Source organism: Mycteria americana, chromosome 17 (assembly GCF_035582795.1).
Source record: "Mycteria americana isolate JAX WOST 10 ecotype Jacksonville Zoo and Gardens chromosome 17, USCA_MyAme_1.0, whole genome shotgun sequence".
Lineage (NCBI taxonomy): Eukaryota > Metazoa > Chordata > Aves > Ciconiiformes > Ciconiidae > Mycteria > Mycteria americana.
The window spans coordinates 12,905,493-12,917,734 of NC_134381.1; the positions used below are offsets into that span (position 1 = coordinate 12,905,493).

At 44.2% G+C, this 12,242-nt stretch overlaps 1 protein-coding gene across 2 annotated transcripts in view; it reads left to right on the forward strand.

Moving 5' to 3' along the window:
- Positions 1-11,251, forward strand: part of NEK6 (NIMA related kinase 6) — a 69,420-nt gene extending 58,169 nt beyond the window's left edge. For both annotated transcript variants that reach the window (XM_075519880.1, XM_075519881.1), the window contains exons 9-10: positions 5,522-5,635; positions 9,465-11,251. In XM_075519880.1, coding sequence (XP_075375995.1) covers positions 5,522-5,635; positions 9,465-9,575 — 225 coding nt within the window. In that variant the 3' untranslated portion in view covers positions 9,576-11,251. The remainder of the gene's footprint in view (positions 1-5,521; positions 5,636-9,464) is intronic.
- The last annotated feature ends 991 nt before the right edge of the window (positions 11,252-12,242 follow it).

Consider the following 12,242-nt stretch of genomic DNA (forward strand, 5'->3'; position numbering starts at 1 on the left):
GACAACTAAATGCTTGTTCAGCGAGGTAACCTACTGTCACTGGTGTGCTACCAAGCCCTGAGTCATACAGTTCGATAGGTGCTGATTTATTGTTGGCAGAGTGGGAACGTGCCGTGTGGTGTGCATCTTCAGAGAGAGAGATTGGTACTGGAAACTCGGTGACATAAATGGATAAAATCCTGCTGGAGGGACTTCAGCAGTCTTGGGGGCTCGACTCTAACAACCCTTTGCTTCCTGCATGTAAGAGCAGCACAGCTGGCCTGGATGCAGTTATGGACTTTAATGTGGCCCAAAAAATGCTCTTGAGGGTAAAAACCCCACAACTATCCATTCTTTTTATCCTCCTACCAGTGTCCATCCAAAGACTGTATTTCCACCATGATGTAAAGGCTCTTCAGACAGCCTGCTCACAACTGCCAACTCTCCTGTACGCTTGGCATGTGTAGAGTTTAATTAAGCAAAAAGATTTTTAGATTTTTATCTGGGTGTCTAGCATAAATGCCCCACAAGTCACCACCAGCAGTGTCAAGTCCTAGCATTGGCCATACTAGTATCAGAGCAAAGAGCCACTAGATCTGCTGAAGGGAAGATCCACTTTGGTGGAGACACTGGAGCCCGACATGGTTCTATCACTGATTTATTGTTAAAATTCCATGGGATAGGAGGAAGAGAAAGGGCCTAAGGCACCCTGCTAAGTACTTGGATTAAAAAGATTTGGAAAACTGTGAGCTTAAATTGAGTGGTTTTGTGTCTATCCTCAAATTCTCCTTACCTCTAGTGAAAGAATTCAAGAGACTTTTAGTAATTCCCAAAGCAGCAGCAGCAGCATACCATTGAAAAGCTGGTATTTTTTATAAAGGGTGGTTTTGCTTGTAATGCTTCTAATGACATACTGAAAACTGGAACGGTACAGTATAGCTGTATGTACCTGGGTCTGCTGGTGGTGTTTGAAAAGGAATTTGGAGACTCTTCTGTGGGAACAGAGGGAAGGGAGCCTGAGCTCCCAGTAATTCATTATGCTGAATTATTCCAGGTACGCTTCATGTATTGGGTCTGAAGAGGAATTCTCAGTTTAAGGCTTTGCTGAGTTGAGGACTTTGGCCCTGCCATGGTGCGTTGGACTTGCCAAGTCTATCAATAACCGTCAAAGTCGCCCAAGTTGGACACCGCTACTCGTTTGCTGCTGTAGTGTACAGCTTCTGTCAGGCTGCTCTGAGTCATTTCTGAGGCTGAGCTCTGCTGGAGATGGGATTCCAGATTTATGCAGAGAGAAATATTTAGCGTTGTGCTAAGATATGTTTTTGTTGCAGGCAATATGGTCCCCTTATGGCACAGTAGTCTTGGTACTCCTTATATTTCAAGAAGCTGACTTAATTGCACACTAAACATAATTCTCTGGTAGGAGTAGCAGTACTATAGTAACATGTGAAGGATTTGGCATGTGAAGCATTTTTAAATTTACTTCCTACGTATGTAAGCCTTAACTTTGTGAACAGGAGCTGTGAGATCTTGCAAATTCCAAGGAAGACTGGACAGTTACCAATTTTGTGTTCAGTAGATAAACAGCTACTTGACTTTTTAAACTTTTTAGAATTTGGAAAATAAAATCAAATTCATCTGTCTTTGAAGGAGCTGTATTTTATCTTCACTAATTTCTTGTAACGATGTTTTTCCATTTGGCTTAAAAGTAAGGAAGCGATGTTTTGTTTGGTTATGAGTCACTTCTGATAATTCTCCAGAATGATTGTGTAGATAGGCTGCAGAGAGATGCAGTGTACAAATTGCCTTCAGAGACACACGTGTCCACTGGAATCCACTTAGGTCACACTGAGGGGTTTGGGATGTGATGCCACATAGCACCACTTAACTTTGACATTGATAATCATACAGTGATTTTTATTAAATCTTATCAATATAGTAGTAACTGTCTTCATCCCTCACTTCCTGTAGATATCTGTCAGCAAGATAACTTGGAGGGGGATAAAAATAAGTTGTTAATTCCCAGAATATAGCTACAAGCAATGACTTTAGCAGTTCTGGCAAGACGATCCATTTAAACACTAACAGTGATTCCTATATATATATGTATTTTTTTAACCAGATACTGCATGGTGGTCATTTTAAATGGAGATCTAGCTGTCCTGCGGTAATTGCTCTAATCAAAATGTCAGGAGCAAACCCCGATGTAGCATCACGAACTGTTGTTAGTGAGATATTTGGAGCGCCTGTGGTCACGACCCCCGCAGACCTGACTGTTTTACTCAGAACGTGTGTGCCATCTCTTTCCATTTTAATTCCCTGCATTTACCACCCCAAAACCCCACGTTGTTTCCTTTTCGTTCCTCCTCTTTTGCACATGACTGCTTAACTAGACTTGGAAAGAAAAGTTAATGGGAATTGAAAAATCCCTTTCAACCTTACTGGCATTATTGATGTTTGTATTGAAATCTCGGAGACCTTGGTTAACCCTTGATTGCCTTCTGTGCCTTCCCTAATGCGCCCATTAGTGTTTTTCTTGAAACAATCTTGCGTGCCGGCCTCTCCGGTTTTGTTTTAACTGATTGAGAGCAGTTTGCTATCAATCTCCTAATTGGAGATTAGAGTCTCTAATTCGAGTCTGTAATTTTTCCCCCACTGATTTGCCTGTTACTGTTAGGACAGTAATGAAGTAACGGTGATACAACTTCACCTTTTGCCTTCAAAAACTTCCAAAAGGCCAGGAGCAGCGGGCTGTCAGGGCTCTTGCCCGGCCGTTGGGGCTCTGTTCACCAGCCGGTTGGGTGACTCTTCAGCCTCGGGTCTGCGGGGTTACGAGGAATAGCTTAGCATTGCTACTGATAATAGTGGTGAAACGGCAGAGAGGTATAAGTGTGCCCGTTCCCCAGCCTGCTGTTTTGTGCAGCTCTTCTCGCCCAGCCTGCAGCAAAGCACAGTAAATGTCACTAGCACAGCAAATATCTCAAGCTGCATTACATGAAGCATTACAGACAGAAAACTGAACAAGGCTGGAATTTTCTGAGATGTTTGTGGGAGCCGTGTACTCAGTTCATTGTGTCCTTCAGTGTCATTTGGGTACCTTCGTATATTCTGTGTTGCCATTTATAAGCCTCTCTGGATATGTGATAAATACCTCTGGAAGAGCTTCCTGAAAAATTTTTTAGTCTGGTGGTACCTAAGGAGATAACCTTGGAGATTTGGCCAGAATATATGTTATTACTTCTCATAATGGCTCAGAACTCATCGCAGAGGGTCTCTTACCTGTGACGTTACGCAAGGTGACCCCCTGCAGCTGAGGCGTGTTTTCACTAAATCCACAGAGTAGCCAATATGTCTCGCAAATAAGCAAGGAAGAAACAAGTAACTTGAAATTATTTAAAAGATAGGTTTATGGTTTAAACCAAGGATAGCTTATCTTGATGTGTCCTGCATTGCTTAATGCTGGGATGTGTGTTAATGGTAACGAAGTTTTGCTCAGACACCCCCGGCTGCCGCCTGCTCCCGCGGTGCCTGAGGGGCGGCTCGGGCACGCCTCTGCGCTCTGCCATGTCCTGCTGCTGCAAATCCAGCCCAAACGCAGCATTTCAAACCCCTGCCCTAATCAAAACTGCCTGTCTGTCACCGAATCACTAATAATCCATCAATCTTGATTCCTAACTGCAGGATAATAGAGTGGAGGATCTAGTATTGACTTTTTTTAATTCTGCTGGGAGCTTGCTGTGTGTGTCAGCAACAAGACAGCGTTCTTCAGATGGCTTTCACAGCGCATGGTAATGAGCAAAAGACTAATAATCATCAAATAACCCCCTATTAAAGCTGTAGTGAGAAGCATCAACTTCAGCTGGCCTCAGTATGAAAAGCTTGCCCATTTTGATGCAGCTTGTAGCAAAATGGTTTAAAAAGATCTAAACAGAGCGGATAATATCTGCAATTACCCAGTGGCGCTTCATTAGGAGGCGGTATCGCTGCGCTGCGCGGGGCCGCCTCTGACAGGCGGCACGGGTGACGAGCGGCACTTTGGTAACACCCTGGCCTAATAAGCAGATGGGCCCAGCACGGCCGGCGGCCGCGGGCGGGTCTGCTGGGCTTGGGTCCTGGTGCGGGAAAGCGAGAGGGAAGGTGCTTAGCTTGGTGTGTGTGCCTTTAATAGACGCAACTTAAGCCACATTTTGTAAGTTCAAAAATGCCTGTGTTGCCACGGCTGTTCTTCCGAGGCTCGTCGTTCAGTGTTCGTTTAGACCTTCGGGTTGAGAACTCGCAGCGTAAATGGTTTTGCACACACAAAGATGTAGTTTCCTTCCTGAGACTTAAGTATAATATAAACATATCTTTGTAAGGAGTCTCTGCATGCCCTGGAAGGAATTCTTCCCCGCCCAGAGCCTTCCGTTGTGCTCTCCTTGCTGTGTGAACAGCCTGTTTATCTTGGACATCTGTCATATTTTTGGAGATGCAAATACTGGATTCATAAAAAAGAACTGAAAGAGGAAAAAGACCAGATTGATTAGGAAAAGTTTCAGTAGTTTGGTTCCCAAATCTGCCTGGGATACTCTTTTCTAAATAGCAGATTTCCGGCAGGAGAGGATGTTTGTTTTGAGGTTGTTTTGGTGGTTTTTAAAGGCCGAAGTACATTGCTTATGCTTATAAGATTCTTCGTATTCTGGGTAGCTAAATGGCCAAAACGAATCCATTTATTCTTTGCAGCGGTCTGTTAAAAATCTACCAGTCACAGAGAGCAAATGAACTGAGTATGGTTGTAACCGAGGAAGATTGAAACCATGGCACCTTATCAAAGACAGAAGAGCTTCTACTCTTTAAAGAGATGATTGGGTTTATGAGAGGTTTTCATAGTCATCTTTGAGCCAGTTCGTTTCTAACCGATTGCCCTACAGTCCAAGCATCCTATTTCTTGTTGGTTTTTGGTGTTTGTTTTTTTTTTTTTTAAAGGTACTTTTTTCTGTGTACCTGTAGAATTGCCTGTATACCCCCAACGTCCCACATCTGAAATATTTTGGGCAGAAAGAATCACAGTGACAGGAAAGTGTGGAAGCTTTTCCAGGCTCGGTGCTGCCCAGTGGCCGTGTGCCGTGGTCATGGGAAGCTCCGGCGGGAGGCAGGGCCGGGGGGCTGGCGTCGCAGGGGCGCACCGTAAAGCAGCGTCGGAGCAGGGGCCTGGCTGTGCTGAGCGGACACGACCGGCACTGCCGCGTCTCCAACGGGGCCGGGTGCTGCGTGGCAGGATGGCAGGAGGAGCTCTGCGCTGCTGCTGCTGCAACTCCACTCGCTCGTGCTTGCGTGGGAGGACGGCGGGGCGTCGGGAAGCGTGCGGTGGCGCGCCTGGCACCAGCCCTGCGTCGGTGTGCAAAACTGTCGTGATCTCGGAGCAACTTCGGCTGTGGACAGTCTCAAAGAGCAACATCATCACTTGCTCACTGTCAAACGACAAAAGTCGCTCTTGCAAATCAGCAGTACTGAGGGCTATTAAATCCTTTGTGTTTCTGAAATATTGTCTGTTTTTTCTCTCCAGATGGCAGCTCTTCAGAGTCCTTTCTATGGAGATAAAATGAACCTGTTTTCTCTTTGCCAAAAAATAGAGCAATGTGACTACCCACCTCTTCCAGCTGAACATTATTCTGAAAAGGTAAATTGGGAGCATTTTTGCAGGGGAATGTGGGGTGGGTGTGCGCAGTGCAGTTCCTCCCCACAGGGGAAAGGGAACTCGGGAGGAGAAGCTCCCCTCCATCCGAGGCAGAACAGGAGATGGCCAGAGTGTCCTGGGTACCTTTAGGGCTGGCTAAGGAAACTATCGTTGTGATGTCTGAATATTGGCAAGCTAAATTAAGACAGAAAAGAAGATTTCTTAATGTGGGGAATATTTTGAAACCGAAAGTCTGTGATGCTGGCAAAAAACAACGAACCGTGGGAAAACCCTCTCCTTCGCTTCCTTTCCCTTGAAATAACATACCATAAAACAAGCGCTTAAATTCTTGTTTATGAAGTCTTCAGTCTGTAACAAGGGGGGAAAGGTTCTTTTTAAGAAAAAGAGGGGGAGGAAGGCTGTAGTTTAATGCGATAAGCATCTATACAGCAGCTGTACAGGGGCTTTTTAAAGTCTGGGTTTTGTGCATGTGAAAGCGAGGGATGGAGAGCAGTAGCTGACCCGGAGTCACTGTGCATGCTTGCTCAGGGATGTTTCACTTCAGCCACAAACACGCGTGTTGGTTTTGTTCAGGGCCTTTTTAGATGGGGTTTTTACATTTTGCTCCTACCTAGACAAACCAGCTGTTTTTCCTTACCTCCTCATTCAGTTACAGTTGTGTTCTATTTGAAAGGAAATGGCTAATGTGATTTTAAATGTTCACCATATCCTTTGGGGGTTTTCTTTTGTTTTATCCTACCTCAGAGTTCTGAGGAGCAAGAGGCAGGATGCAGGGGAAATACCGAACGCGGCCGGCAGCAGTCTGGTCTCTGCCCTGAGAGGGACCCTGCACCACACATTTTACATTTTACTTAGTTTTTTACTTGCTAAGTAACTCATGCAAAAAGATTATTTGAGAACTGTTCTGGAAAAGTGGATTTTTTTAATTCCCGCCCCCAGCTGCCGTAGCAGTGAGCCCCGGCTCTGTGCATTCACGTTTGCCATGCTGTTGTAGCATGCATTTGAGGATATGCCTGCTGGCAGCAAGAATTAGTGTTAGCTGACAGATGTGTTTCCTGTCTTTACAATTACTGTCTGTTTGCTTCCCTCTGGCAGTGCTAAAGAGTGTGTGTAGTGTAGTGATACAATCCAGGGTGAGAAGGATGGTTTAAAGCTCAAAGGCGCCAGGTCCCAGAGAACTAGACTCCAGATGGTGTTCATACACTATTAACAGAATGCTTGACAAAGTCTGAGGAGGGCTGTGCCTTTGGCTGTAGCTCTTCTCGCTGCATTACCTCCTGCTTCTGACTGAAACCGTGAAGAGCTTCAATTTTTAGAACATGACTCCACCATGAATGGTGTTTGGTTTAGTACATACTTTTAAAGATTGGATTTTCAGATGCTTTTGGAGGGGATAGCCAAAAGGGAAGGTGTGTTGGTGTCTGTCAGCACCCAAGCTAGATAAGCCATGCAGGCAGGGTAGTTTCTTCTGAAAGGCTGGGAAATGTAGAGGCAGCTGCCTGCAGCAGCAAGTTGCACCAGAAGGAATTTGTTCTTCCCGTGGCCGATGGGCGGGTGGTTACCTCGGTCTGAACGTACGCGTTTTCCTTCAAGACAGAATGTCTCTGTTTCAGATGGAAAGGGCAGAGTCTTTACAACCACTCTAATATTGTCACTGCTGCAGGTTTGTGAGTGATTTGGGAAAGCAGTAAAGCCTTCACATCCGAGGGCAGGGGTGAGGATTAGGCCATGCCATGCTACCAAAGTTTTCAGTGATGCTCCGGAGCCATCGGCTTGTCTTTCCTTCACCTCGGCAATGTGGTCTTGAAGTGAAGCTCCAGCTGCAGGCTGACTACTGATCACAAGAATATTTTAGTTGCAGCGTTGTTTTAGATGAACAAGGCAGAGCATTTATTGAAGAATGCCTGCCTTAGCGGTGTTCCATTTCAGTGATGTTCCTCTTCTCTGGAGCCTTTTTGTGGCTAACCAGTCCAAATCCTCCCGTGATCAACTGGCGTCCTGCTTGTAGCAGGAGGAGGAGGAGCTGGGACTCCAGCCAGGATTAGTTTTCTATATCGGGAACAAAGTTGCTAGTAATTGGAGATACTGGTTGGTGGTGCTTATCAAGGCTTGGTCCGCCAGTTCCTTGTAGATGATGGTGAAACGCCTGTGCTGTCCTGGTCATCGATACAGGACAGAACTTCCCAGGCTGTGTTTAAGTGCTGTATTTACATGGGAGCACAGCTACTGGTTGGACAAACCACACTGGTAGCACAGGCTCTGGTCAGACCTTTAGAAGCATTTTAATTTGCTTGTGGGTGTTTTGTGGTGGTCTGTCTGATCAGGGCTGAGGTATGTGTTAAATCTTTGGGGTCTCAGCTGTTACAAAGACAACAACCCCCTGCCCTCAGGTGAATTAAGTCACCATAGCAGTTCCGAGAGAATGGGCCAGGGCCAGGCAGTGGAGTTGGGTTTATTCTGGAGATAGCCTGGCTAGGGCGTCTGTATTGCTCTCGGTGCGTAAATGCAAAATGACAGGCATGGTGGTTAGCAGTAACTGCATTAGGGCACGTCCTTCCCACTTGTGCTGCCCGTGTGCCCCTGCCTCCATGCTGCCGCTCGGCCGCGTGCTGCCCTGCAGGAATCCCCACCGAAACGTGCGTCAGGCCCAGCGACAACTTGAAGCACGGGGCCTTGCTCCATCCAGAGCTGAAAACCTCACTGGGTACATTCAGTAATGCAGCTGAAGCCGTGTGCTTGATAGCTGTATGGTCATGCTTTTAATTACCATTAAAATAATTGGCACTGTGGCTACTGGGAGGATGCGAGAAGATCAGAGGCTCAAGGCTGTTTCTCCCGGTGCCTCGGGGGTACGAGCAGCTTTCAGTGTCTGTGTAATTAAAAGCTACAATCTTTCATGTGCACAATAAAGAGGGTTGGGAGGTGGGGAGACTTCAGCCCTTCTGCATTTTATTTATTAAACATAATCAATGACCGGTCTCTCTTCACAAGGGTTTTTAGGAAACACTGGTGTTTGACAGCCGTGCTCCAGTATCTTAAGATACACACATGCTGTTCAGACTTCTTACATTAAAAACCTTCAACTGGCTTGTTACCCAGGATTGGTGTGGGAAGGGAAGTGCCGTTGTTGTACGGGAGAGCTCCGTTCAGGACACGTTTTTAAACCCCTCCCTCTACTTGCCCCTTTCCTCCGAGGCCACTTTCACTGGCAAGTCCATCCCCGCCTGTCAGCTCGCTGGGGCCTCCTGCGCCGGGCTCCTGTCCCCGCTCCCCTGGCTCGTGCTTCAGACTCCTGGTGACCGCAAGCTGCTGGTCATCTGATGATACTGGTCATCTGATGATACTGGTTGTCTCTGCTCTGGTTCTCTGAAGTGAATGAAAAATCCCCCAGGAATTAAAAAAAAAAAAAAAAAAAAAAAGCTTTGAAACTGCCTGTGTCAGGAGTAACAGATCAGAGGTGATGGTTGCATTCCCTGTAGAGCCACACTAAACCAGGGAGCAGGGAACCCCTAGGTATGTATATGCTTCTGGTGCATTGTAAACGACGATGTAAAATCCTCTGGGTTGCATGGAAATCTTCAGTGCTGAAGGTTTGGTGGAAAAGGTTCTTCCTGGCCCTTTTGTAGGGTGGGGGGGGACATGGGACGGATGGACGGACGGATGTGTGCCTGCAGTCTGCCCAGGAACACCTGCATAAGAGAGGTTCCCAGCTCCTGTCCTGGACTCCAGTGGTCGGACAAACATTCCTGCAGCCTTTTCCAGTAAGAAGGCAGCCGATTCATTCACATTTGCCTGTTTTCCTGTCTTTCAGCTGCGGGAGCTGGTCAGCATGTGCATATACCCAGATCCAGATCAAAGACCTGACATTGGTTACGTGCACCAAATAGCAAAACAAATGCATGTTTGGACCTCCAGCACATGAACCATCTGCAAACACTCTCAAGAAGCCAGCACAGCTTAGTCTTACTTGAATTTTTTTTTTCTCAGATGAAACCGACTGGTGCCTAGTCACCCAAGTGAGAGGGTAGAGCACTCGTAGCAGGATGCTCCATTATTTCTGCAGGTTATTTGACAAGGACTCTTACAAGGTGGTCATGCTTTAAAGTGAAGATTCTGTGAGGTATTGCAAGTGATTTTTTTTTTTTTTAAGGCCAATAACATGTTACAGATGTAGATCATTTAAGGGTCCTTTCTTAAAACTGTCGTGTGTAATCTAGGATAGATGATATTAACAAGGGTGTCTGAGCATTTGACGCACCCCTTCTATCTTAACTGTAATGTGAAATGTTGAAATAATTCCTTCAGTGAAATCACTTTATACTCATGTAAGAATTACAGTAGATTTTGTGTAATTTGTGTAACTGCTACTTTGCCTCTTCTGCAAATGGTTAATAGCAAATTCAGTTTTTACTTCGTATATTTTACAGCAGCCATTTATGTGTTTTTATTAATTCCCTCCTCTTCAGACTTAGGAACTGGGAAGGGTTGGGTGGGGGAACACATTTGTTTCAAGACTTCCTTTTTTTTTTTTTTAATTGAAAACTTAGGGTGAGTATTTTGCTGATGCATTTATCTGTTAACTTGGCTACAGCCAGTGAGATGAGTTAAGCATGTACCTGGGGAAAAAAGAAGAAAAACATGCCAAACAAAACAAGCATTGCTTCTGCAACTAATTTCTCGTCAAACTTATTTTCCCATTTGGCATGATTCTTTTTAGACTATAGGTTCCTGTTAAAAACCGGCATTTATCTAAGCCAACTAGATTTTGGTGAAGATACTTTACAGGTTCAGTAGTACGGTAGGTACTATAGGTAAAACTTAAGCAAAGCAGTGTTTTAAACACTTTGAAAATTTTTAAAAAAGAAGTAAAATGCTTTGTGTATCTAATTCTACATAAGGATCAGCCCCTGCCTATTTAACTGTGAAAGGTAATTTACAGAATGTGAATTTTTATAAAGTCTCAACCTGATTTGAAGGAGTCATCTTCTTTAACTACATGAAAATTTTCAACCAACTAAATTCATTCATTGAATCAATGATTTGTCATTACTGTCGATAAAAAATATTCACTGCTCTAGGAACAACCGTGGATTCACGTTCAAGTGTTTCCATTTCATTGCCTGTTCAGAGGAACAGGGCTGCACTTAATGTTCTTGAGGACTAAGCGGGGGAAATAAAGCAGCCTGTACTGTTGCAGCACTGCTTCCATGTGTGACGGCGGCTAATGCCAAAATGTAGATTTGTGTGTGACAGTTCAAATGCAGCCTGTGCCGTTTTGGTTTTTTTTTTTCCTTAAGCATACAATCTCCTTAATTTTTTGGAAATAAGATTAGGGCTAGAGGGTTACATACATATATATATGCTTTTAGTGGATTTTTAACCTACTTTGCTCTACTTTACTTAAAGGAAAACTGCAGTGCCATCTTCAGCTACTTCCCGTCAAATTTGAAAATATTTATATAGGGTAGCAAAGAAAAGCTATTAATTGCTGTGAATAATGTTGGTATCATTAATGCAAGGTGCCATTTTATTGAGTCTTCTCAGCAGAAAGTTGAGCCTGCTGCTCTCATGAGAGATTCAGGAAATTCAAATCAGCATGAGAATGTAGAGGAGGCACCAAATTGCTGCCAACATTCCTATGCTAACTTGTTAATTCATACCCAGCTTCTTTAGCAATTCTTAGATTTCAGAGTGAAGACTGTCACTTTTACACTGCAGCTTTCCTTTAAGCCATGGTGGCAGCTACACATTCAGAAGGATGGTTGTGCTGCGCCTCTCTTGGTGTAACACGGAAAAGGATCTTTGGCTTCCAGGGAAGCTCAGCTTAAATTTGAGTATCTAGAGAAGTTTGGTCACTTTCTTGCTACATAAAATTTATTAGTGCTTATAACAAAATGTATTTCAAAAGGCAATTTTTTGCAATTGTGCATTTTTAGATAAATAAAAAAATTATTTACAAAATAAACACCTTTGTTTTAAAAAAAAAAAAAAGGTCCAGTATTACAGAAAATTTTTAAAAACCACTGAAAATAGGCCTAAATATGTGTGAAACTTCCTTACAGCCATCAGAGAACGGACTACATAAACTGCATCAGTTGTCCTGATGGAAAACATCTTTACCCTCTAAATTGCAGCACATCTAAAGCTGGTTTTTGTGGCTGGTTGTTGCAGGATGCTAAGGCTCAGGACTGGTACCAATTAACCTTTTGAAGCTGACTGTAGGTGATACACCTTCCCTTTAGACTAAATGAGAAAATAATTCTGCAGGTGGATTTTCAGCTAGCTTTTATTGTTTGCTTGTTTGGTTTTTTTAATAAGGATTAGGTGGTACTGTATGAAACAGTTTGAAATCAGTTTATCTCATAGTACAAGCTCAGGATTTTAGGACAAAAACATCCATGTGGAAGCTTGTAGAAAAATTCAGGCAAGTAACAAGACAATTAGACCTTTGAGTTATGCCGTCTTTGGTCATGTCATTTAGAAATGAAAATGTGTGTACCAGTGTGGAGGTTGGCTCTACTCCATATCCTGTCTCTCTCTACAAAAACCAGGGAAGAATAAATATTAGCATGTCACAATAACAGTTATT